We start from the raw sequence: 27,811 nt of genomic DNA, 5'->3' as shown, positions 1-27,811 counted from the left end.
GCTGTTTTGTGAGATTCTGCTGCTTATGTGAATGAAAACTAAGTTTACTATGCTATCGCATCCCAGAGTACAGAGCTGCTTGCTTTATTCCCCTGCCAATTTTGCAAAAGTAGAATGTTCTTTCTGAACTGTTAGTAATTACATTTCTTTAATATTTAAAAATCTAAGGGCATTTTGGGAGAAAAGAGAAGAATGGTTGGCGTTCACAAGGCAGAAATGGTACAGAAAATATAAGCCATTGTGGGGTATACTATAGCGGAGGTTCCTGCACTCGTACCAGCACTTTCTACTGTGGAAAACGCCAAGGACTGCATGAAAACAATGTATCTGATAATGAAACTGGGAAAAAGGAAGACAAGGAAGTACCCAAACAGTTTGAGGCTGAGGATTTTGTAAGTTAATTGTAATTATAATAAACAAGGTTTCATTGTTTCTACAAGTGCCATTTTGTCCATTACAAGCTACTTCATGAGATTTTACCAGTTACAGATCATATAAGTGATCGCTCTTCCCATAGGTAAGAAGGTGTTAGTCATTTGTCCACTAACTTGTTTCTCTTTTTATATCCAGTTTTTATCATTATGTTTTTATTATTGTCATTTAAGTGTTTAATTGAAACCACAATTGGGTTCTAAGTTTATTTCATAATATCTTACAACAGTTTACTGTGGTATGTGTATGTATTAAATTCTACGCAAGTACAATACTGGAAATATGAAGTACTAACAAAACAATCTTTCTGCCACCGGCCGTTTGAAGCCCCATGCTTCAACCTTAAAAATGTAGGATGTAAGGGGAAAGGTGAGCTTCCTCTTTGAAAAACCATACATCACTGTGTTTTGCTTTCTCTGGACAGTTAATATAATGGTATTGACTGCTGCTTGACATGTTTTGTTGGAGAAGAGGAAACAAGTGAGCCTTGATCTATTTGGGTTGCAGGGGGAATTGTCTAGTCTGTCTCCATTTAAAAATCTTTGACAGCAGAGGTCATACTTCTGATATTGTGATTATTTTATTTCATTGGTCCTGCAATCCAAAACTTATTATTAAATTTTGTTTTTAATAATGATAAATTTTCCTTTCAGCCATCTTTGAATCCTGAATATGAGAGAACACCAAACCAGAATAAGTCTTTAGCTGCAGGTGTGTGGGGTGAGTATTTTTGATGTTTCTAAATATAAAGACGTAGCGGAGATCTGAAGTTGTTTGATTTGAAACATAGGAGGTGTTTTTAGAATATCACAAAGGTATAGATTGAAATTGAGGAAACTTCAGTATTATTACAATGTAAGTATCTTTTTGTTAGAGAAATGACACTATTTAGATATCAATCTATTGGTCTGCAGATGCAGACACAACTAGGATTCTTTCCAAGAACAAGTATATGTCATTGTAAAGACATTGAGAATTTATCTCCCAAGAGGAAATGCGATGAAGATGAATCACCTAAACTAGTGATGTGATTGCTAGTTGAAGACTTTGTAAAAGACTGATCAGAGCTGTTGCAAAATTTTGGAGAGAAACTTAGGAGGGCCGGGAAGAGCAGGTTAGTTTGCAGAGAATCATAGAATCATTTAGGTTGGAAAAGACCTTTGAGATCATCAAGTCCAACCATTAACCCAACACTGCCAAGTCCACCACTAAACCATGTCCCTGAGCACCACATCTACATATCTTTTAAATACCTCCAGGGATGGTGACTCAACCACTTCCCTGGGCAGCCTGTTCCAATACTTGACAACCCTTTGAGTGAAGAAATTTTTCCTAATATCCAATCTAAACCTCCCCTGGCGCAACTTGAGGCTGTTTCCTCTTGTCCTACTTGGGAAAAGAGACTGACACCCACCTCAGTACAACCTCCTTTCAGATAGTGGTAGAGCATGATAAGGTCCCCTCTCAGCCTCCTTTTCTCCAGACTAAACAAACCCAGTTCCCTTAGCTGCTCCTCATAAGATTTCTTCTTTAGACCCTTCATCAGCTTCGTTGCTCTTCCTTGGATGTGCTCCAGCACCTCAATGTCTTCCTTGTAGTGAGGGGCCCAAAACAGAACACAGTATTCAACGTGCAATTCAAGATTTAAGGTCTCTTCCTGGAAGCAAATGTCTTAAGCTGTTGGTCATGTTTATGAATTACTTGTAAGAAAGCCAATCCTGTGAGTGGGCCTTTAACTGAACTGTAGTCTGGGTTTTTCTCATTTCCACCTGATAAATTTGACTACCGCTTTACAGTTCTGTGGGCTTTAAGTAGTGAATTGTGTACTCTAAGAAGATGGCAGCTTTAGACTGCACAGGTTTTAGAGTAATAAACTTACTCAAAATAAGAACCTTTCTCTTTGAGGAAATAATTTTAATTAAACATAAAAGCTACAACTTAAACTGTTGTTAATACTGAGGTCTGAAACTTGTTGCTAATTTTAAATGCTACTTTAATTTGCTGATTCTTTCTCATACTTCCCCAGTATGTTTTGCATTCTTAGATAATACTAGGTGTAAACTAACCCCTCAATATAAATATCTAGTTGAGAAGAACTTCTGCGGAAGCCTAAACAATTGGACTGCTTTCCGTTTTTGTGTATTTAGCAGCTTTCATGTCAAAGTCAGGAAATACAGTTATCTTTCAATAAAAGAGTAAAATAGCTAAATTGTTTTCCTAACCAAGTTATGGAAAACTATATATCAACTTGAGAGTTTTACAACCTTTGCAGCACTTTGGCTGTGGCTGCTGCATGATGTGGCTTGATTTGATCTAAAGGAGGGCAAGTTCTCCAGGCTTTCTAGGTATCGCTCTTCACAAGCAAAGGAAGAAACAGTTCTGTTAGCTACAGTGCAGTGGCTTGTTACAGCTTACAGCTTGGTATCTTTATTACAGCTCTGCTATTGCAAGCCTTGTTTTGTAATTGAAAAACTGAAATTAAGGCTGTTCTTATTCCCTATTAAAGGATACTTAATATTCAGGATGAGGAATGTTACCATTGCCTTTTAATGACTTTTAAAAAGATATATTCTGTTAGATTCCTTACCTTGTGTATATGGGATAGGAGCATGCGAGTATTATGAAAAGTCTTTTCATAAAGTCTAGTGAGAGCTAAGTATACAATTATCACAAATGTTTTGTAACATCTACCTGCTAAACAAAGCTAAAATAACTTATGCTTTTAAGATAGTTGGTTTTTTTTTTTAATGTGGGATATGGTGACTCTGCCTGTGATATAGAAATGCTTGCAGAGAGAGGGGATAATCTTGGAAAAGGTTGTTAGTGTATCATTGTAATGCATGTGCAAAAAATAAAAATTATAAGTGGGTTTTTTTAACTTTTTGAAAACTTTAGAACTGTTTTTAATAGGTGTTCTTTCAAACTGCTAAATGTCAGTTTAGTGAGTATAACAGCTGACTGTATGTCTCAAATTAGTGCTCCCTTGAACATGGAAATGGTGTAAGCTTCAGATGTTCTATTATGCCCATCTTGAGGCATAGAGATAGAGAAGCCAGTCATTACCATGGTCTACAATAGTATGTATCTCTTCTCTCATGTTTATAGAGCCTCGATGTGGAACATTTGGCTCTAAAATGAGTTGTTAATAAATATATGAGTAATTATTCTTTAGTAACCTTAAAGGGAAATATGAAAATATTAGGTAACTATTCACAACTAATAGTATTTGGATTTTAGATTTGCAAACAAGAACTGTGTAGAGCTAGCTTCTTTGACTGAAGAATATCTTTATTTTCCGAAAGTAAAATTCCTGCATTGCCAAGTGAAATATTTTATAAAAGGTGGTTGAGGAAAATAGAACAGAACTTGTGTTTACCCAGGTTTGTACAGTGTGTTATTTGTGGAACTAATACTGAACCAAGTTCCTGATTTATGCCTATTTGCTCTGGACCATATGGCTATCTAGTACCCTATGAACTAGGAACTTAAAAATGTATACACATGCGCATATATATATATATATATATATATATACAGACACACACACTTTCCCCCCTTCCCCCCCCCCCCTTCCCCCTTCCCCCAGAGTACCCTTTGAATCCTAAATCTAGATCTCCAAGAATGCTGGTCATTAAAAAGGGCAGTACAAAAGAACTGCAGATATCTGGATTCCCTGTAGGAAGTCTTCATTCACAGCCAGTAAAGAATGGAACTGGTACAAGTGTTTATAAAGGATTAGTCCCTAAACCTGCTGCTCCACCCGCAAAGGTGAGTCTTGGATACTGGTGGCATGAACAACGTGCTGAAAAAAATCATGCTCTAATTCTGAATGTGCTTATTTCACCCCTGACAGTACTGTTCCCTAGAGTATTATGCTTTCAAATCTTGCTAAGTGCAGAACACCGCGAAAGTGAACGGAAACACTTTTTCTCATTTTTTCTTTTTAAACTGTACTGTAATTGTATCTCTCTTTCCCATTTACCTTTTTTGAGAAGTGCAAGAGCTGTCCAAGGGAGAGTGAAAAGGATGTTTTTAACTTACAGAACAGCAATGCCTTTTGTATATGTTTTTAATAGAAAAATAGATACCTAGTGGAGAGCTATAGTTGGCATAGAAGTACCTCCAGAATTTATCCCAAGTATTGATATAGATGTGCTTAGTGCCATTCTGGTCCCTCTCCATATGCAACTTTCCATGTTCATCTTTTAATTTTGTTTCAGGAATTTTTATGTGCTCCTGAGAGCATCTGACGGAGCTGTTCTTAACTCTCTTAACATACTACATTAAAAACATTACTTTCAGCTGTTGAAGACTTATGTTTTGATTCTTAATACTCCAAATACAAGGGTCTTAATTATTTTTAAATTTGACTATATAAAAAGTGTAAACAGCATTTGTGAGAGGATGAATTGTGCTCATAAACAGTCTCTTTTCCACAATAAAACAGGTATTTGCTCTGAATTATGATTGTAGTTATGATTTGGTTTTGCTTAATCATTTTGCTAAACATTCCTGAAAATAATCCTATCGTAGTTAATGCCTCTCTAAAATTTTGTTTAAATTTTTGTTTAGCCTACACAGTGGAAAAGCCAACCAAAAGAAAATAAACTTGTGAATCCATTTTCTCATGAATCTTCATATGGTATTGGCAATTTCAGTCCTTTCAAATCAACTGTCAAGGCATTTACTGTATCACAGAATTCAGTGAAAGAGGTAAAGCAATGTCTGTAGTTTTTTATCAAATCTATCAAATTTAAAATTTGGTTGGATAACTGGATCAGTAAGTTTTTATGAAGAACTGTATTTACTAAAGTTTATTTTTGTGGAAGTTAGTGTGGGAGAGAGAAATAGGTAAGGTACATCACTGGCCTTTAAGTACTGCAATATTTGCTTTGTAAGTTTGATTTGGAGTAAAAATGGTGCATTAGGAAGGTATAACCTGGTAGGTTTAAACTTCAAAACTGCTAATAGTGTGATACACTTCAGAAGGTCCACTGTTTGTTAGCAGGGCTCCATAAACCATCTCTGGGGTTACATGTAGGAACTATATATACTGAAATACAAATCTTCCCTCTGCTTTTTACTGTGGATATACATGAAACCTGAAATGACAGGTGCCTGTGAGTCTTTGTGTTTCATTCAAAGTTTTCTAAATAAATAAACTTCCAATACTCTTTCTTTTTTTTGATACCACCCCCCCACTCCCATTAGTATAATCGGTCAAATTCGTCATCCCCTATGGACAAAGTTGGTCAGCCTCGTTTAACAAAATTGACAAGAATGCGGACTGATAAGAAGAGTGAATTTTTGAAAGCATTAAAACAAGACAGAGTGGAAGAGGAACGTGAAGACGAGAATCATGCTGGGCAAGAGAAGGTAGTTTTGTTCATACCTATTGTAGATCCAGCAGTAACAGTTCTCAGACTGAACATAAACTACTTTTTATTTGGCTGTAAACTGCTGTTAAGTCATGGTCTTGATCTCTAAATGAAGGAAAGGAATTACCTTTTGATGAATTTTTAAAAAGTTGCTCCAAGTGCTACTCTTTCTCCAGGGCTTCTTAGTAGTTTCATTTTTCTTTCTGCAGTATCTGTTCATACATGTTAGACAGATGTGCCTGAGTTATAAGCAACAATATAAAGAATAAATAAGCTTAGTACACTAACCTAATATTTGTGGAGGGCAATGTTTCATACCTTGGCCTTTAGTTATCCTGCAAAACAATTAATGGAAAAACTTGGTTCGGCTTCTCATACCATTTCCTTTCTGAGTATTTAGATAGCCAGAAGTTCTCTATTCTTGGTCTAGTCATAGGGGCAGTAGTTGGATTTATGCATATATAAAGAACCTATTTTTACTTCCTAATTGAGAACTTGGAGGCCTATACTGTGTATAATATGTGTCAGTTTTCTTTCAATCTGGATTGGTTTATGCAGTGCTTAGCTGGCACCTGAGAATGTTTTTGTCAGTGCTACCAGCCACCAACAGGCCATAAGCATAGCTGTTATACGTAGTCCAAGTGAAGATAAGTAATGTATTATCCAGGATGAGGTGATGAAAAGCCTATGTTTGCTGTAAATGAGTGGTTTAAAGTGTAAACTTCTTCAGGCATATGATTTAACAGGTGAATATATGTTTACTGGGGTAACTTCTTAAGAAATTCTTGCTGAGCCTTCTAAAATGTCTGGAGGCAGACAATGTTGTGAGTGGGAGGGGAATGATGACAGATGGTCTTGATCGCGATCGTGGACTCTGAAGTATGGTTTTTGTACAAGTGCAGAACTGGCTGACTGAGCGATTGCCTCCTGCTATGGATAATGCTGTTATATGCCAAGTTTATGGATTTCATTGTCAAAAGGGTGTTAGCTAGATAATGTTCATATTCTCCTCTTTGTTTTTACAGTTGGTAAGTCTTCTGAGGCTATTTGGCTCATTACTAAATAAGAATTACAAGTTGCTGAATGAGTAGAATTTTAAGAAACATCTCTGGTTTATAGGATTAAAGAGCTTTTAATATTTGAGTGAACCTGAACAGTTTGCTTTCTAAATAAACTTTCTTCCCTGTTCTTATTTCATGGCTAGTAAGTTACAGTTGCTGTAACAACAGCCTGAGAAGTTCTGTGATGTGTGCATGGGAAGCTGTTGTCTGAATTTAAAGAGCAGTATCCAATCTTTCTGAACTTGTGGCAGATTAATTTGCTGGTCGAGGCAAGCGTGCTGTGACCTGCCCCTTAAACTGGGCAAACTTGAGAACTCTTTTGCTTTCAAACTTCTGACATGCATGGCTCTGATATTCAATTAGGAACCTTGTTTATAAGTTCAACAGAGAACTTAAGCTGCCTTTCATACTTATAGAAATAATAAGTTTGAATTTTAAGATATGTTTGAAACTTTGTAGAAAAAAGTTTGAGGTTGAGCATGGGAGTTGCCTTCTACATTACTTGATCAGTGGCATAACTTAAGATTTCTGTAGTATCCAGGTATTGCAAATTCTAGAAGTATGAACAGAATTACCCCCAAAGTAGTATAGAGCGTCTCCATTTAAACTTAATTTAAATTAAATAGAATCACTGAATTGCAGCATTTGCAGACATTTATTATTAAACTTTGTAATATATTATTTTAACAGGATGATGAGTCCTTTAACTTGTACAACAGCAACAGACCTCATCATGAGCGAGATATAAACCGAAACTTTAAAAATGAAATTCCGCAAGAGAATGACAATGCTCCAGTTGCATCTCAACAGATCATTCGATCTTCAACTTTCCCTCGGGCAGATGTTCTTTCAAGCTCACTTGAGGCAGAGCATAGGTATGTACTTTATTATAATATAGAGTATTCCTTCATGGTAAGTGAGCATATCTTAAATTCTTACTAGTTCAGAAGTCAGAATCTGAAAACTGAGAACACATAAAATGTTTAATGAGTACTGTCAAAGTCTAACTTTTAGATGTACTAGTTTAACATGGAATATACTTTTTTTCTGCTAGACTTGTGCACTAACATTTTAAACTTGCTTTACTAAAATTTGATGTATTTCATTATAAAGAAATAAAGCAAACTAGACAGTGACTTCATCCCTCTGATTTTTGGTCTGCATGTCTAGGAAAAACAACATGTGTAATTGCTATTTGTATTAATAGTACTTCAAATGCTGCATCTTATGTAAAACTCCAGTGAGGTTTTTCCTCGTTGTAAAAGAAATTAATTATTTCTGTAGCTGACTAGTTGACGATGCCATTGATATCACAAGACAATGCACTGGAAAGGGAGAAAGTAACTTTGAAAAAAGATTGAAACGATTCTCATATCTCGTAATAGTATCTGCAGTAGCAACTGGTAGAGATTGAGAATGGTACTGCTGGGAAATCACAACTCAGTCTGGAGGTGAGCTTGTCATGAGCTCTGTTAAATTTTTACTGTTTCTGGCAACTATACATCTCTTATCCCTGACGAGTATGAAAACTGAAATGCACCCTGCTCTCTTCCTTTTTTTCCACTATTGGCTATGGAGACAGAAATCTTTGGCCACTAGAGGCTGCTGATGAATATTTTTGACTAGAAGATAGGAGTCAAATCTGTGTCTCATTTGTCAGTTCAAATGACTTTGAGTGGCCTTCATAGGGTTTCTGGGCAAGCATCTTTCCTTGTGGCATCCCAGAGAAGCTGTGTCTCCGTACTGTACGAGCCGTTTGGCTGATACCTCTGCATGTATGTAGACAGATGTTACGGTAAGCCTTTTTGTGGTAAATTGGACTTGAAGTGACTAGCTTAACTCACAGGATACTTGTGTGTACTTAATAACTGCACATCTTGTACAAAATATATCTTGGGCTTCCTTTCTGCTGTGGGAGTTTCCAACAGGCAGTGATTATGTACTCATCCTGTTGGTGTCAAGTTTGCTAATCTGAAGCTTAATTTTTTTTGAGTAGTTCACACTTTTAACCATTCTAGAAGCCTAATGTCACTTTAAAGGGACAGCAGTCCTGCTAACTTTAGATGATATTGCTTAAAAATTAATTAGCTATTGCCCTATATTTTATTTACATTAACAGGAGCTATGTAACTGTTCACTTTACTGTACATAATACTGTTAACATCTTAGCTTGCTTGCAGTAAAATTTTCTGACTCAAATTACTGTTTCTAAAAATATAACTATCATTGAACTGCTTTTGGCATTGCATAATGGCGAGTCTTTTTCTGTATGTGTATACAAATGCACATATTCTCTTAAAAGAGAGAAGTTTTGGATGACTTGCATATTATTTCTGATGCTTCCTGAGGATTTAACTGTTCCTGGCTGTCACATTGCCCAATTTTGTTCAAACACTACATAGGATGTAATTTCCATTTCTGTTATTGTTCTGTTAACTTTTTTAAACAATCTCAGTAGTGCTGTTCCTGCCCCCCCATTCCAGGCTTTTATTATGGTTTTAACAGTAATACATTGGTCACCTGCAGTGACACATCCATTGCATGTCCATTGTATTAGTACCTAAACTTTTTTGTAGGGAGGATTATGTTGAAGGGAATTTCTTGCTGACTTCTGGATAAATGGAATATGTGGCACATGACATCAACTGTGAGTTCATCAAACTTTACTGTTTTAGTATATTAACTGTTTGTCAGTTTCTTGTGTCAGTTTCTGCATATACTTTAGAAACCTCTTTATTTTTTGTGAAATAACTTTAACCTCCTTTAATATTTAAGGTCAGCATATGTGTGGTTTGCCTGAAGAAGGTGCTAATCCTGTTGGCAAAAACTTTGCAGCAAGAGAGCTTACTATCTTTATTGTTAAATGTCACAGGGGCTTCACCCTCAGATAACTTGTGTTTTCACAGCATCTTCATGCCTAAATCCACTTTTTTCCTGCTCATATATTGCTGTCCCACTTCTGGCACTAGCTAAAACACTTTTATTATTGCATCTTTAGACATGTCAAGCTTAGTCACGAGAGGAGTCTGTCTCCATTTCTTTTCCTCCCCTCATCCCAAAACTCACTCATAGTTGTAGTCTGTCTATGCTGGAATATCAGCATCTGCCATCAGGTGAGACTCGATTGTGAAAGCAGCCTATCCTGGCTCTGATATTAGCATGTGCTAGAAAAAAGAAACTATGAGGCCATTGCATCCTGAACCGTGCTTCTGTCACTGAGGATCAATGCAGCTTCTCCCATGTGTGCTGTCTTCATCTCCAAATATGATGCAGAAGATACTGTGGGTCTGACATGAGGAACGATCTCTAATGTTGGTTCCCATGGAGGGACATTGTTGCGGCGGGATCAAGGACTCGACCAATATGATCCATAACAGTCAACTTTATTAGCAGAGAATCTGGATTATATAGACAGCACTCGGTACAGCACTCGGTTATGATTGGTCCCTATTCATAAAGCATCTATTAATAGAACACCTGTTTACCCGCAGCCGGCCTTGGAGCATCTGTTTATCCACAACCGGCCTCTCGATGGCCTTGAGGCCTGTGCTGCTACAGACTGATCAAGTCTATATTCAGAGTGTCTGGGTTGCTCACAATATGTCCCTGTTCTTTCAAAAATCCCACAAATAGTTTAGCGCTTTAGTTAACAATGTGTTCCCGGGGGTACGTCTGACAAAGTCAGAGGCGCGACTCTTACCAAAAAGGCGTCCCTTCTTGGGGGGGGGGAGAGAGGTTCAGGCCCATCGACCCATCCGTCAGGCGAAGTTCTCGCTTGGCTCCTCCTCCCAAAGAGAGTTTTCAAGTGCCAATTTTTATATGTTTGGAAATCTTTTTGCGAGGTGGGACTAAGTCAATTATTGTGTATCGATTGGCTCTTGGCATGGAATGTCGTGTCGTCAGAAGCGGGACTCAGCAGTGTGACACGCCTTCGGAGCGGGCATCTTGGTATGTGTATTTGGGGGCCATCTGTGCTTTATCCAAAGCAATCTCTGGCTGCGCAGCCTCCACGGCGCCCCACAGATCACTTGATTTACAGTGATGGGCTATCCCCCCTTACTTTTGTCTGATAAGATAAGCACCAGTTATTTACTTCCTTTGTTAGCTCTTCGGCTCTTGACGCCTCAGTCCGTTTGTCTTTGGTCTTGCATTCGACAAGTCCAGCAAGGCCATCAATTACATTATCCACCCCGTGACTTTAGTCACATCTCATCAAAAAGTAATATTAGATGAATTTAGGTTCAGACGGGTTGAGGGGCTCATCTTCCTCCCTAATAGGAGAAGGAATTAAAGGTACATAATCAGGGTTATGAACTTTAAGCATTCTGATATGCGTACTAAAAGTTTTAACTAGTGAAGATTGTACACATGATAAACCCACACAAATAACAATAAGGAGTACAATAAACATCAGTATATATTGAATCAGACTTTGTATCCATCCACTAATGTTTAGTCCAAGTCCATTAAAAACTTTCAAGATCCACCCCGTCCATTCCCAGGGCTTCTGTTTCATATTTTCATGGAGTTCTCGAGACTGTTCCGCAATCTTACGCATTTCATCCATGGCTTGATGTAAAGTGACGGATACATTTGGGATAGAAACACAACAGGTTTCATCAGGATAGGAGGCATTTAGCCATTCACAAACACCACTTTCTTTTAACAAAATCATATCTAAGGCTAACCTATTTTGTAGCGTCATTTTGGATGTAGCTTGCAGCTGCAAGTGAACTGCATTAATTACTGTTTTTGTCCAGTTTGCTAGGGATTCTACTTGCCATGTCAAATTTTCTATATATAATCGATTATTGGTTATTACTGTCCAATAACCCCAAAAAGCTTTCATTCCAAAGTTTATTCTCATTGCTGGTGTATAATAGCTCAGCCAGGCAAAAAGTTTACCATTTTCTTGCATAGAGTTCCACATTTGTGACTGTCTTTTAGCTCTATGTCCTCGTGATTTAGTTAAGGATTGAATGAAATTCAAAGCTATAGTAGGACACAAGCTTGGAATACCTAGAGTACATTCTAATCCATCCCAGTAGGGTTGAATGTAGTCTGATATTTGTCCATTAGAACACAGCCATACAGTTTCAGGTGGTGCAGGCATCATTAAAGTGCTACACGTACTATTTTCGAGTTTGAGGCTATTATGTCCATTTAGATAATGCTGGAAAGGAACTCGGCATCTTTTGGCCTGTGGCTCAGCATTGTTCCTAGAAACTATATGATATGCCCATGTGTTAACCTGTTTGGGATCCACTTTTATCATACAAGAAAAGGGAGTCCCTCTGCAGGGATTGTTGACAGCATAAGACAAGTGTTTCCCTGAGTCCAATTCATCATTCTAAGAAATCCTTGTAACAACTTAAAGACTGTGTTTTCCTCTATCATACCCAAAGACTTCTTTGTTTTTTGATTATAATCTCTATGGAACACATGCACAATTATTACACCTAATATGTAAACACATGTTAAACCTACACATATTTGTCTACCACTGCCAATGCATGATAGAAGATTCATATTGACAATTCTATAGTAAATTATAACTATCAAAACCACAACAAAATAAAACTATTGTGCATTATAAAAACAGTAACCTAAACAATAAAGCAAAAAGGTAAAAAAGGTCACATAATATACAAGTAAAACTAGAAATCAGTATTCCTATCAAAATTAAATCACTATTGTCCTTTTTGTCAGATTGTTTCGACCTTCTGGAAACTTTGGTTCACAGATGATTCCACGGACTAGGACTTGAAGTATCCCACAGATAAAAATCAGCAGTCCTTGATGGCAGTCTGTTTTGACACGTGACAGTCCGTGATTTTAGGCGTAGTTTCCCAGCGTTTCGAAAATACCTGTAAACAGAAAAGAAAGGAAAGTGCTCGGTTGTCACTGAAACCAGCATATAATAGGTTAAAAGGTAGGTACTATCCATCTAGTACTGATTCGATGCAGTTTTCCAGAGCTGTCTTTCGCTTCCCAAGCGTAAAGATTTTTTGGTTTTGTTAGTACTAGTGCCACTGTTCCAATGTGAGGCATTTTAACCAGCACTGGCTGGCCTGCGTAAAAGCCAGTAGGGTGTTCTGGTTTTACATCTGCCTTTGGCACCAGAGTTGTGGCAGGAGCAGAGAATGCTTTCATTTTGGGACAGCCGTCTCCAGCCCATCTATTATTTAATTGATAGATGGCATTAGATAGTCGCAGATGCCACCCAGATTCATGGGTTTTAGCAAATCGTTTAACTAACCCGTTTGTTCTCTCAACAATCCCATTTGCTTGGGGGTAGTACGGAGTATGGAATACCCACCGAATTCCTTCTTCTTTTGCCCAGTCTTGTACCACTGTGGCTGTAAAGTGTCATCCGTTGTCACTTTGAATCTCCTCAGGAAGGGGGAGTGTGCTGAACCATTCCTTCAGGCTGTAAACTGTTATCTCCAGTTGCAGCCGGGACAGCTGTGGCCATGGTAATTCCTGAAACAACTTCCACCTCTACTAATATATGTTTTTTACCCCCTGAGGGTCTCAATGGACCTATGTAATCAATTTGCCAGGTGTGCCACAGTGTTTTTTTATTTCGGATGTGCATGGGAGGTGCCTTACTTGGATAATCTTTGTTAAGTCGCAGGCGACACTGTGAACAGGCAGTTACCACTTGTTCACAGTTTTGTTGACACAGGCCATCCTCGGGCTATGCCTTCCCGATACAAATCAGCTCGGTCCGTGTGCCCTCGTTTTACATGTAACCATTCAAGTAAACGTTCCCATTCTAATTCATCACTTACAATATCAATTTTGTGTAGCCGTGTGAGGCTATCAACTTGTTGATTGAACTGGGCAGCAATAGAGGCTGATCAATCATGCCCTTTCACCCAACCAATGTGCAGTATCCTTTGTTCTCCTATTTTTAGCAATTGTTTCCAGCTGTCAGTTTGCCAGACTGGGACTCTATTTACCTGCCAGTCGTTAGCTGCCCAGTGGCTCACCCACTCAGTAGCTCCTTTAAAAACAGCATATGAGTCAGTGTAAATATAGTCAGCACCGTGTTGTGCAGCTAGTAAGACTGCCCTAAGCTCCCCCACTTGTGCACTTCCTTTACCTGTTTCGCTGACCCCTTCTCCCATGGCTACTTCCAGTGCCACTGCATTATAATTCCACTCATTATTTTGCCTGTAGGATGATGCATCAGTGAACCATACCCCTTCGAGGTTGCTGGTTTCTGTTAGAGGAAGTGCCTCCCGAATTGGAGATGGTTTGCTTGGAGGAGTTTGGAACAGCAAAGTACTGTCTATATCTTTTTGCAGTTTAGACACGTTAGTGCTGCTCTCTGTAATAGGCATAATATTCCAGACAGGCATACCACTTACGGACCGTGGGCTTTTGGGCAATGCCAGCAGGCGGCACCGTCCCTTTACAAATTGTGTCTAGGAGGCGGAAAGGTCCCCCGAATGATTACACTCTGTTTTTTTCTTATTTGTTCCACTCGCTTTACAGCTCGTACCAAAGACAAAAGTCCCTTTTCCAGGTCCGAGTATCGCGATTCAGTATCATTAAAGGACTTTGAACTGAACTCAAATGGACGCTCAGGCCCTTCAGGTCCTCTTTGCCAAACATTACAGTGAGAACCGTGTTCACTAAATCCTCATTCCACACAAATTGCATCAGAGGGATGTACAGGACCTAGCTGCCGAAATAGTCTCAATTCTTTTACCAGTGTCTCCAGGGCATTAGAATGTTGATTTGTCCACTCCCATGATTTCTTTTTTCACAGTAAATTGTAAAGGGGTCAAGCAATCATAGAAAATCCAGGGACATGTTTACGCCAGTATACTAAAGTTCCTAAAACTTGTTGCAATTCCTTAACATTAGAGGGATCCTGTCCCTGTTCGATTTTCTCCAGTGTGTCAGGAGGGATAGATAAGGCTCCTTTGATCCACCAGACCCCTAGGAATTTGACTTCCTATGCTGGTCCCTGACACTTGGATGGGGGAATTTCCAGACCCAAGGTTGTTAATTGCCGTGTCACATCCTCCATAGCCTGTTTAACAGTGTCAAATTGTTCCCCTCCAATCAAAAGATCATCTATATATTGATATATAGTAACTACTGATGGAATAGGAATTCCAGTCAGTGTTTTAGCTAAAGCATTATGAGCAATGGTGAGGGAATGTTTATATCCCTGAGGCAGCCTGTTAAAGGTGTATTGTATCCCTTTCCAGGTAAAAGCAAATTGGGCCTTATCAAGTTCCTGGAGTGGAACCATAAAAAACATATCTTTTACATCTAAAGTTGCCATCCGTGTGTGAGATGCTCCCTGTATCTGAGTTACCAATTCTGCAATGCTCGATACAGCTGCAGTTAAAGGTGCAGTGTTGGCGTTTAATCACCTGTAATCAATCGTGAGTCTCCACTGCCCGTTTGGTTTTTTTCCTGGCCAGACAGGGGAATTATAAGGTGAGTGTGTACGAGTGATGATGCCTCAGTTTTCTAAGTCTTTTACCACCCCGTCAATACCCGATTGCGCAGCTGCTGGCAAGGTGTACTGTTTTGTGTTTGTAATTTTTGATGGTGGTAAAGATATGGACATTTCTAGTAAATTAATTTTTTTTAGACTCATTCTGTTTAATTTCTCGCCCAGCAAAACTCCAAACTGAACCATCAGGGAGTTTCCACACTCTGCCATACAACAAATCAAATCCCAAAATATTAGTGTTAGCAGCACCGACCAATACTTCAGTGCGGCTTAATCTTTGTTCGCCCGGGAGCCACAGGGTAATTTTTGCTGTTGGGCATTTCCTTATGACTCCATCAATGCCTGTAAATTTTACTTTACGGCGACCAGGTTTTACATTTAAGCATGTTGCAGTCTCCTTGGTGATTACCGAAATTTGAGCACCCGTATCAATGAGGAAATTTACAAAAACTTTCTTTGGTCCCACCGGGATGGCAATGACAGGTTCGGGGGGTATATCACAGAGCCACTGTATAGCCAGTACCCGCCGAGGAAGGAGGCTCACAGCCCTCCCCGCGAATATGCGTTTTTTGCCTGAGGGTCTGTTAGATCAATTAGCTCCTGCTGTGAGGCAGAGGGTGCAGTGTTAACAGGAATTGTTTTGTTTTCTGCCGACTGACCTTTCTTTGTTGAATTAAGATTATGGCTTAACGACTGTACAAGAATTTTTAGGTCAGTCGTGGATATACCAATCAATAGATGCCGTGGCACCCCAATAGCTCGAGCTTTACGCCAGAGCTCGTTACGCTCCTTATCAAATTTTAATTTGCATTTGGGCTTAGCCTTAGGGCTGTGAATCTGGCGAAGTCGCCGAGGTGGCGGATCAGATAACTGTGAGGATCTGATCCATCCCATCCTGCGCCCGTAGTTTACTATATCTTGTACAAATTCACTACATTCGTAGAATGGCTTGGATTGGAAGGGACCTTATAGATCATCTAGTTCCTACCCCCTTGCCATGGACAGGGACACCTTCCACTAGACCAGGTTGCTCAAAGCCCCATCCAACCCGGCCCTGAACGCTTCCAGGGAGGGGGCATCCACAACTTCTCTGGGTAACCTGTCCCAGTGCCTTACCACCCTCACAGTGAAGAATTTCTTCCTAATATCTAATCTAAATCTGCCCTCTTTTAGTTTAAAGCCATTACCCCTTATCACTACATGTCCTTGTGAAAAGTCCCTCTCCAGCTTTCTTGTAGGCCTCTTCAGGTACTGGAAAGCTACTATAGGGTTTCCCTGGAGCCTTCTCTTCTCCAGGCTGAACAAGCTCAACTCTCTCAGCCTTTCCTCATAGGAGAGGTGTTCCATCCCTCTGATGATTTTTGTGGCCCTCCTCTGGACCCACTCCAACAGCTCCATGTCTTTCCTGTGCTGAGGGCTCCAGAGCTGGATGCAGTACTCCAGGTGGGGTCTCCCCAGAGCAGAGTAGAGGGGCAGAATCACCTCCCCTGATCTGCTGGCAATGCTTCTCTTGACGCAGCCCAGGATACGGTTGGCCTTCTGGGCTGCGAGTGCACATTGCTGGGTCATGTTGAGCTTCTCGTCCACCAGTATCCCCAAGTCCTTCTCGGCAGGGCTGCTCTCAATCCATTCTCTGCCCAGCCTGTATTTGTGCTTGGGATTGCACTGACCCAGGTGCAGGACCTTGCACTTGGCCTTGTTAAGCTTCATGAGGTTCACACAGGCCCACTCCTCAAGCCTGTCAAGGTCCTTCTGGATGGCATCCCTTCCCTCCAGCATGTTGACCTCACCACACAGCTTGGTGTCATCTTAAAAGTTGCTGAGGGTACACTCAATCCCACTGTCCATGTCACCAACAAAGATGTTAAACGACACTGGTCCCAATACTGACCCCTGAGGAAAACCACTTGTCACTGGTCTCCACTTGGACATGGAGCCTTTGACTGCAACTCTTCGAGTGCGTCCATCCAGCCAATTCCTTATCCACCGAATGGTCCATCCATCAAATCCATGTCTCTCCAATTTAGAGACAAGGATGTCATGCGGGACAGTGTCAAATGCTTTGTTCAAGTCCAGGTAGATGACATCAGTTGATCTTCCCTTATCCACCAACGCAGTAACCCCATCGTAGAAGGATATCAAATTGGTCAGGCACGATTTGTCCTTAGTGAAGCCATGTGGGCTGTCCCCAGTCACCTCCTTATTTTCCATGTGCCTTAGCATAGTTTCCAGGAGGATCTGCTCCATGATCTTGCCAGACACAGAGGTGAGACTGACTGGCCTGTAGTTCTCCAGGTCTTCCTTTTTTCCCTTTTTAAAAATGGGGGTGATGCTTCCCCTTTTCTAGTCAGTAGGAACTTCACCAGACTACCACAACTTCTCAAATATGATGGATAGCAGCTTAGCAACTTCATCCACCAGTTCCCTCAGAACCTGCAGATGCACCTCATCAGGTCCCATGGACTTGTGCACCTTCATGATCCTTAGATGGTGTCAAACCTGATCTTCTCCTACAGTGGGCGGTTCTTCATTCTCCCAGTCCCTGTCTTTGTGTTCTGTGACTTGGGCGGTGTGGCTGGAGCACCTGCCGGTGAAGACTGAGGCAAAAAAAGTCGTTGAGTACCTCAGCTTTCTCCATATCCCGGGTAACCAGGTCTTCCATTTCCTTCCAGAGAGGGCCCACATTTTCCCTAGTCTTCCTTTCTTCCATTCTTATTTTTCCACCTGACAAAGATTTCTTGTCTTAATACGAAGGTACAGTTACTTAGATTCTGATTTCTTCCTGCTTGAACTTTAGGAATGTGATGAATATCATAGTGTAGCTAGGGTCACTTGATTGTACTAAAGTCATTTGCTTTTGATAACTTGTTACACAAATATATTGACGATGGAGGTCACGGCTATCCTGTTTTCAGCTAGGATAGAGTTAATTTTCTTCTTAGTAGCTGGTATAGTGTTGTATTTTGGATTTAGGATGAGAATAATGTTGATAGCAACATCTAAACATCAGTGTGTTAAGAAGTGCTTATATTAAGTCAAGGACTAATCAGCTTCTCCTACTGCCCTGCCAGTGAGGAGGCTGGGGGTGTACAAGAAGCTGGGAGGGGACACAGCCGGGACAGCTGAACCAAACTGGCCAAAGGGATATTCCATACTATGTGATGTCATGCTCGGCATATAAACTAGGGGGAAAGCTGACCAGGGGTAGACTGCTGTTTGGGGACTGGCTGGTCATCGGTCGGTTAGTGGTGAGCAACTGTGTTTAATTTGCATCACTTGTCTTTCTTGGGATTTATTTCTCTTTTTTTGTTGTTGTTTTCCTTTTCATTACAATTTATTATTATTATTATTTTATTTCAGTTATTAAACTGTTTGTATCTCAACCCATGAGTTGTCTCACTTTTACTCTTCTGATTCTCTTCCTTATCCCACCGGGGAGTGGGGGGTAAGGGAGTGAGCAGCTGTGTGGTGTTCAGTTGCCAGCTGGGGTTAAACCATGACAGCAGCTTTTTGCAACCTTTGAAATTAAACATGTAGGGGTAAAACACAGTCATCTGTGAAGGACCTGAGAACTACTCAACTTCTGTGCTTTATATATCTTTTGTAAGGCTTTTAACCTGCTCTCATATAAGAGTTTGTTTAAAAAAATTATGGAGTGATTAATCCATTTATTACAGATCTTTACACATCTACGTAGGCAGAGCTTGAAATGTCTGAAAACGTGTAGCAAATTCCTTAATGTTGTCCTTTTTATTTTAAAGGTTGTTAAAGGAGATGGGATGGCAGGAAGACAGTGAAAACGATGAAACATGTGCTCCACTAACAGAGGATGAGATGAGGGAATTCCAAGTCATTAGTGAACAGGTAACACTAAGTTAATGTTCTATTATGAACATGTAGGTCGCTACCCTAAATGCCTACCTTTTGAGGGGGATTTCCAGTAATTTTCATGGTTAAGGATGATGCCATTTCAGTACCCTTTTTCTTTCCTCTCTCTTGTCTCCTTGTGCTTTCGGAAGAATAGTTGCTTTAAAAAGATAGGGGACCAGTGCTTATTGTAGGTAAGGCCTATTCTCAAAATATCAAGGGAAGGGTAGGGGAGTGGTTCCAAGTAGTTTCAGCACTGCAGATAGTAGAATTGCACAGGCTTTCCAGCTCTACTCTACTACTCTACATCCCAGAGTCTTGAGGGAACTGGCTGACGTAGTTGCCAAGCCACTCTCCATGATATTTGAAAAGTCATGGCAGTCAGGGGAAGTCCCCAGTGACTGGAAAAAGGGAAACATTGTGCCCATTTTCAAAAAGGGTAGAAAGGAGGACCCTGGGAACTACCGACCTGTCAGCCTCACCTCTGTGCCTGGGAAGATCATGGAACAGATCCTCCTAGAAGATATGCTAAGGCACATGGAGGCCAGGGAGGTGATTCGAGACAGCCAGCATGGCTTCACCAAGGGCAAGTCCTGCCTCACCAACCTAGTGGCTTTCTATGATGGTGTAACAACAAGGGTGGACAAGGGAAAACCTATGGATGTCATCTATCTGGATTTTTGTAAAGCCTTTGACACGGTCCCCCACAACATCCTTCTCTCTAAATTGGAGAGCCATGGATTTGATGGGTGGACCGTTCGGTGGCTAAGGAATTGGTTGGATGGTCGCAGCCAAAGGGTAGTGGTCAACGGCTCAATGTCCAGATGGAGACCAGTGACGAGTGGAGTCCCTCAGGGGTCCGTACTGGGACTGGTGCTGTTCAATATATTTATCAATGACATGGACAGCGACATCGAGTGTACCCTCAGCAAGTCTGCAGATGACACCAAGCTGAGTGGTACGGTCGAGACACCAGAAGGACGTGATGCCATCCAGAGGGACCTGGATAAGCTGGAGAGGTGGGCCTGTGTGAACCTCATGAGGTTCAACAAGGCCAAGTGCAAGGTCCTACACCTGGGTCGGGGTAATCCCCGCTATCAATACAGGCTGGGGGATGAAGGGATCGAGAGCAGCTCTGCTGAGAGGGACTTGGGGGTACTGATAGACGAAAGGCTGAACGTGAGCCGGCAATGTGCGCTGGCAGCCCAGAGGGCCAACCGTGTCCTGGGCTGCATCAGGAGAAGCATAGCCAGCAGGTCGAGAGAGGTGATTCTGCCCCTCTGCTCTGCTCTGGTGAGACCTCACCTGGAGTACTGCATTCAGCTCTGGAGCCCTCAGCACAAGAAGGACATGGACCTGTTGGAGCGGGTCCAAAGGAGGGCTACAAAAATGATCCGAGGGCTGGAGCACCTCTCCTATGAGGACAGGCTGAGAGAGTTGGGCTTGTTCAGCCTGGAGAAGAGAAGGCTGCGGGGAGACCTGATTGCAGCCTTTCAGTACTTAAAGGGAGCCTATAGGAAAGATGGGGACAATCTTTTTAGTAGAGACAGCAGTGACAGGACGAGGGGTAATGGTTTTAAACTAAAACAGGGTAGGTTTAGGCTGGATATAAGGAAGAAATTCTTTACAATGAGGGTGGTGAAACACTGGAACGGGTAGCCCAGAGAGGTAGTGGAGGCCCCATCCCTGGAAACATTCAAGACCAGGTTGGACAGGACTCTGAGCAACCTGATCTAGTAGTGGTGTCCCTGCTCGCTGTGGGGGGGTTGGACTAGATGACCTCTAGGGGTCCCTTCCAACCCAAAACTTTCCATGATTCTATGATTCTATGATTCCCTTAGTCTATGGACCATCCCTCTAAAATGTCCATTGAGTTCATTTAATCCATGACTTTAGGATCCATCTGTTCTCTCACCTGCCCTGAAAGACTTTTATGATTTGCCCATGCCTATTGTGTGCGGGTTAAAGATGTCAATCTTGTTGAAGATGCTGGGTGCCAGTTGCTGAAGCCAGGTCCAGTCCCATCCCTGCTGTACATTGCTTGGTTTCATCAAAGTCCATCCTTCATCAGTCTCGGTGATTCTTACTGTGATACTATTGATATAACATATAACAACTATGGTAGTGATAACAGACAGTGACAGGGTTATTTAGCAATTAACTTTATACAATTTATTTATTGACTGTTCTCGCCCAAAATCAAATCCCCATGAGGTACACATCGGACTTCCCCATCCTTTCGCATTACCCACCAGGTACACCCAGGTCGTTGAGCAAAAGCAATCCCGCAGATGGACTTACCTTTGCTCGAGGCAGGATTAACCCACACTGTCTTCCCTAACATATTCCTCGTGTGCACTATGGGGATTTTATCCCCTTCTACTGTATGTGGAAGTTTTTGCCCGGTTGATGGATCCTCTGGTGTTAACCAACCAGGTGGCCTTTGCTAAATGAGTATCCCAGTTTTTGAAAGTCCCACCCACCATTGCTCTCAGAGTGGAGGAATAACCCGGAGCAGCCAGGCAGCAATCCGCTCACATAGCTGGCAGCTGTAATCTTTCCGGATGTCTCAAAGTTCTGCTGAGGTCAAGGACCGGGTAGCTTCTGCCTCTTGTCTGATTTAATCATAGAATCATAGAATCATTAAGGTTGGAAAAGACCTCTAAGATCATCAAGTCCAACTGACAAGCCAGCACCACCATGCCCCAAAGTGCAATGTCTACACGTTTTTGGAACGCCTTCAGGGATGGGGACTCCACCACTTCCCTGGGCAGCCTGTTCCAATGCCTGACCACTCTTTCAGTAAAGACATTTTTCCAAATATCCAATCTAAACCTCCCCTGATGCAACATGAGGCCATTTCCTCTCGTCCTATCGCTAGTTACTCGGGAGAAGAGACCAACACCCGCCTCACTACAACCTCCTTTCAGGTAGTTGTAGAGAGCAATAAGGTCCCCCCTCAGCCTCCTCTTCTCCACACTGAACAATCCCAGTTCCCTCAGCCGCTCCTAATAAGACTTGTCCTCTAGACCCCTCACCAGCCTCATTGCTCTTCTCTGGACATGCTCCAGCAACTCAATGTCCTTCTTGTAGTGAGGGGAGTCCTTTACCCCTTTTAACGCAACACCATCTCTTAAGAGCGCAGGAGCAGGCAATGGTGTCCCTCAGGGGTCAGTACTTGGCCCAGTCTTGTTCAACTTCTGTGGAATTATTAGTAAAATTAAGGTTTTACATCTGAAAATTAAAGTTTATATGAAAAACGTAGCATTGTTCACCCACTGAGGAAAAGCATAAAATCAAAAGGAGCTCTGAGGATGGGACACAGCTGCAGCAGGCATGCAAGGAATCCACTAACACAGCAACTCCCTGCAACATACCACAGAGGATGGAACGGAGTGGAGACTCCGTGGCCATGCTCTGTGATGATAAAGCAGGAATAAATGGTCCTCTAGAACTGATAAGCAGCTCATCTGGCCCCCTGAGCCAACAGGTTTGCGAAACCTTGCCAAAGTGCTATCCTCTCGTGAACTTTGCTCGTTTTAATGTCATTTTAATACCAAAACACACCTCCATCCCAAAGGCTACCTGCCTCCGAGGTGCGACCACTCCACTTTGAGTCTGCGCCCTCGATTTTTTCTAAACCATAGCTTTAAACGTGAAGCGAGAGAATTTTACACCAATCATGATAAAAGGTATGTATGACTACAGTCACTCAAACTCCACCTTAAATGTAGAAAGGATATAAAAATAGCCAGGGAAATAGGGGATTTTCGGAGAAGAAGATAACACCGTGGATTTACGGAGAAGAAAATAACACCGTGAGCAAGTCAAGGGAAACTCCACCTCAGACTGCCTCCGACAACCGGGATCAGTCAACGGGCTGAGCCTTGCTTCTCCCCCCCTTGGGACGCCTTGGGTGAGACTTAGACTAAGCACTTTTCTCGGGAATCTTAGAAATCTCTCTAGAGAGTTACTCCCTAATGTTTATAGCCAGGCTGTATTATTTATGACCTTTTCACGTGTTTTATACTTAATAACGTCATATTTGCACGTGCTTTCTTGCAGACAGTCACTATCACCGGCAATTCAAAAAACCTATATACCTGTTGCACAAATAAAACTGCACTGTTTAAGTAGCCAGTTGTCACAGTTTCTCACTGAACGCGACCGAACCCTAGAGCGCGGCCGTGCTAGTTCATGAGCACGACTGGACTGAAGGTGCAGACTGCTATTAGTGTATCCAGAATTGTGGTAGTTTAATATCCATATTAAACGTAACTGGACTGGTAGTGGTAAATTGGATATCACTCAGAATTTAAACCTAGCCGCACCTAGCCTCTCACTCCGGTGAAGAGAGTTAGAACGCAAGGAGGTTTATTTTCTGCCAAATTAACGCGACAACTTCTTCATCAATGACCTGGATGAAGAGATAGAGTGTACCCTCAGCAAGTTTGCTGATGACACAAAACTGGGAGGAGTGGCTGATACACCGGAAGGCTGTGCTGCCATTCAGCGAGACCTGGACAGGCTGGAGAGTTTAGCAGAGAGGAACCTGATGAAGTTCGGCAGGGGCAGGGGCAGGGTCCTGCACCTGGGGAGGAACAACCCCATGCACCAGTACAGGCCAGGGGCGGACCTGCTGGAGAGCAGCTCTGTGGAGGGGGACCTGGGTGTCCTGGTGGATGACAAGTTGAACATGAGCCAGCAGTGTGCCCTGGTTGCCAAGAAGGGCAATGGTATCCTGGGGTGCATTAAGAAGAGTGTGGCCAGCAGGTCGAGGGAGGTTCTCCTCCCCCTCTACTCTGCCCTAGTGAGGCCCCATCTGGAGTACTGTGTCCAGTTCTGGGCTCCCCACTTCAAGAAAGATGAGGAGCTAATGGAGAGAGTCCAGCGGAGGGTTAAGAGAATTATTAGGGGACTGGAGCATCTCTCTTAGGAAGAAAGGCTGAGGGAGCTGGGCTTGTTTAGCCTGAAGAAGAGAAGGCTGAGAGGGGACCTTATAAATGTGTATAAATATCTTTGCATCAGGCTGGTGGCCAGGTACCAGCGGGGTTCCCCAGGGCTCAGTTTCAGGGCCGGTGATCTTTACTGTTTTTACAAGTGATCTGCATGTAGGAATCCAATGTACATTAAGTAAATTTGGTGATGATACTAAACTAGGAGGAGCTCTGGACTCCCTTGAGGGTAGAGAGGCCTTACAGAGAGATCTGGATAGACTAGTGAGCCGGGCAGTCACCAACCGTATGAAATTTCACAAGAGCAACTGCAGGATTCTTCACCAGGGATGGAATAATCCCGATTATACCTACAAATTGGGGGATGAGAGGCTGGAGAGCAGCCCCCTGGAAAGAGATCTGAGGGTTTGGGATGATGATAAGCTGAATATGAATCAACAGTGTCCCCAACAACATCCTTCTCTCTAAATTGGAGAGAGATGGATTTGATGGGTGGACCGTTCGGTGGATAAGGAATTGGTTGGAAGGTCACAGCCAGAGGGGAGTGGTCAATGGCTCGATGTCCAGATGGACACCGGTGACAAGTGGTGTCCCTCAGGGCTCTGTACTGGGACCGGTGCTGTTTAACATTTTCATCAATGACTTAGCAAGATCGAGTACACCTTCAGCAAGTTTGCAGATGACACCAAGCTGAGCGGTGCAGTTGACACACCAGAAGGACGGGATGACATCCAGAGGGACCTGGACAAGCTGGAGAGGTGGGCCTGTGTGAACCTCATGAGGTTCAACAAGGCCAAGTGCAAGGTCCTGCACCTAGGTCGGGGCAACCCCCCTTACCAATACAGGATGAAGGGATAAAGAGCAGCCCTGCCGAGAAGGACTTGGGAGTGCTGGTGGATGAAAAGATGGACATGAGCCACCAATGTGCGCTTGCAGCCCAGAGGGCCAACCATATCCTGGCCTGCATCGAGAGAAGCGTGACCAGCAGGTCGAGGGAAGGGATTCTGCCCCTCTGCTCTGCTCTGATGAGACCCCATCTGGAGTCCTGTGTCCAGCTCTGGAGCCCCCAGCACAAGAGGGACATGGACCTGTTGGAGTAGGTCCAGAGGAGGGCCACGAAGATGATCTGAGAGCTGGAGCACCTCTCCTATGAGGAAAGGCTGAGAGAGTTGGGGCTGTCCATCCTGGAGAAGAGAAGGCTCCAGGGAGACCTTACTGCAGACTTTCAGTACCTGAAGGGGGCCTATAGGAAAGATGGGGAAAATGTTTTCAGCAAGGCCTGTTGTGACAGGACAAGGAGTAATGGTTTTAAATTAAGGGAGGGTGTATTTAGACTAGATATAAGGAAGCAATTTTTTACCATGAGGGTGGTGAAACACTGGAACAGGTTGCCCAGAGAGGTAGTGGATGCCCCATCCCTAGAAACATTCAAGGCCAGGTTGGACGGGGCTCTGAGCAACCTGGTCTAGTTGAAGATGTCCCTGCTCACTCCAGAGGGGGTGGGCTAGGTGACCTCTAAAGGTCCCTTCCAATCCAAAGCATTCTGTGATGCTGTGATCTGGAGCATCATACCTGTTGTACAGAGGCACCTGGGAAGGTGAGGTGAGTAAGGAGGGGGTTCACCTGCCACCCCAAGCGTGGACTTGCCTCCATTCATCCCATTCCTTTAAGCTATTGCCATCAGCCTGGCAGGAGGAGGATATAGGATCCCCTTTATCTTGTGTTTCTGTCTTGGGGAGGGCAGAGCATGGTTCCACCAGTCTCTCTTTTTCTCAGACTCTGGAAATGCTATTACTCTGTCTGGAAACGCAGTAAGTCCTTTCTCGTAGACTAAGTTGTTTCCTTCTTTCCACTGTCTTTGACTTTCCAACTGCATCAGTTAGATGGACTGGGATACCCATTCCTCCTTGCTGCTTCTTTTCCTGGGCCTCTTCTTCACTGCAGGCCCTGCCCTTCTTAGCACAGGCGTTTGCAGCAGACTGTGGAAAAAGGGACTGCGTCACAGGAGAGACCATGTGGAAGGGATCACTGGGGCAAGACGTCTGAGGAAATGGGTGAGAAGAGAATAAGCTCTTGTTCATTGCAGGAGCTTAGTTTAGTGCACTTGGAGGTTCTTGGATGCAGGTGGCTGGCCTGGAAGTGAAGGCTCTCAGGTGAATTTTCCTTTGTGTGTATATGTAAAATAGGTCATGCGGTGGATCTAATGTAGTCCATAGATGATGTAGAGAATGCTGAAATGCAACAGATTGTTGTGTTTAACTTTTTCTTTCTGTGAATACATCTTATTTCCTCATTTCAGTTACAAAAAAATGGCCTTCAGAAAAATGGCATTTTGAAAAATGGCCTCATCTGTGATTTTAAATTTAGCCCCTGGAAAAACAGCACTTTCAAACCTGCTCTGGAGAATGAGGATTCTGAGACGAGCAGCAGTGATACATCAGATGATGATGATGTGTGAAGATTTCTCTAACATCTGTAAAAGCTTGTTTTGATCTTCTGAAAATTTAGGGATGTACTGTCCTAAAAAGTTTTTTCTAATTTGTGTAGTAACATACCCCATTAGAGGAAGAATGATGGGACTTCTCTCTGAAGAAAACAAGGAATCTTGTGTTGAACATTAATTTCTTTGCAAACAAATGTTGTAGAATGACGACTTGGGTTGACTTTCTTTATCACTGTGGCATTTCTGACTAGCAGTGTGACAATGTAACAAATCAGACTTTCTCATTTAATAGTAAAACAAAAAAGAATTGTGTAATGTCTTGCAAAGCTTCTGTCTTAATGTGTCCAAGTCTATTAGGAAAAAAAGGGCAGCTTGACACAATGTTTTGCTTGCCAACTTCTTTGTTTCTTACAATGGAAATCCTTGAGTCCACATTGTACGCAAAAAGGGCCATGTAGCATGTTGGCTAAAATGAGCAAAGTGCACTAAAACTCTTTTCCTTAACTGAGCTGTTGTACTGTTCTGCATTTTCCACACATAACTGTTCTTTAGCTATTTGTAGTGTCATCATCGTTATTAACGGCAAAAACCCCTGATGTTTCAGTTCCAAATTTCTAGAACTAACTTTTAAATTGAAAGCTTTATAATGGGGTATTGCAAGACCAAATATTCTCCCAGTGTACACGTTTCTTGTGGGGAAAAAAAGCACTTTGATTTTACTGTTCATGTGCAGAAAAAATAATTACACTGACTGGAATTGTCCACTACATGGAAAATAAATTGATTTACACAGTATTGCCTCAGTGTATAGCATCAAGGGTATTGTTTTAAAATGTAGTAAGTTTTGTTTGCATTTATATTAAATGTACTCTGTCAGCAGTGACTGCATTTCAGAATGAGTTAAAAATATTTTTATCACCAGATCTTGCTTTTATAGCAGTAGAAGTATATCTTTGCAATAAGCACCTGTTTTGCTTACTTTGTGTCAAACTTCTTTATAATCACACATTTAAAACCTAACGTTATACTATTTATAGTTTTATTTGGTTCATTTTAATTATTTAAATATTTTCTACAGGGTTGTACAAACTATGTAGCATTAATTCATAAGCACAACTGCTCTTGGTGATGTCACATACATTTATAACATAGCTTATGTATAGATGTTCCTTCTTCAAAATATTTTTCAATTG

General features: G+C 42.0%; 1 protein-coding gene across 8 annotated transcripts in view; it reads left to right on the top strand.

Annotated features, from left to right (window-relative positions):
• The window catches only part of LOC142365447 (vasculin-like), a 131,286-nt gene extending 103,688 nt beyond the window's left edge, over window positions 1–27,598 (top strand). For 2 of the 8 annotated variants that reach the window (XM_075446250.1, XM_075446251.1), the window contains exons 5-12: window positions 169–392; window positions 1,086–1,152; window positions 4,019–4,200; window positions 5,005–5,145; window positions 5,644–5,808; window positions 7,562–7,746; window positions 19,115–19,217; window positions 26,475–27,598. In XM_075446250.1, the coding sequence (XP_075302365.1) occupies window positions 169–392; window positions 1,086–1,152; window positions 4,019–4,200; window positions 5,005–5,145; window positions 5,644–5,808; window positions 7,562–7,746; window positions 19,115–19,217; window positions 26,475–26,633 (1,226 nt within the window). In that variant the 3' untranslated portion in view covers window positions 26,634–27,598. Of the gene's footprint in view, window positions 1–168; window positions 393–1,085; window positions 1,153–4,018; window positions 4,201–5,004; window positions 5,146–5,643; window positions 5,809–7,561; window positions 7,747–8,559; window positions 8,667–9,447; window positions 9,520–12,580; window positions 12,804–15,099; window positions 15,335–19,114; window positions 19,221–26,119 lie in introns of those variants that run through there. The other 6 variants (XR_012766478.1, XM_075446253.1, XM_075446252.1 and 3 more) reach the window with 6 other exon arrangements.
• Window positions 27,599–27,811: the final 213 nt, after the last annotated feature.

The sequence above is a fragment of the Opisthocomus hoazin genome, chromosome W (genome assembly GCF_030867145.1).
Source record: "Opisthocomus hoazin isolate bOpiHoa1 chromosome W, bOpiHoa1.hap1, whole genome shotgun sequence".
NCBI classification, from domain to species: Eukaryota; Metazoa; Chordata; class Aves; order Opisthocomiformes; family Opisthocomidae; genus Opisthocomus; species Opisthocomus hoazin.
Note: the sequence above shows the minus strand (reverse complement) of the source record. Positions and strands in the feature narration are given on the sequence as shown.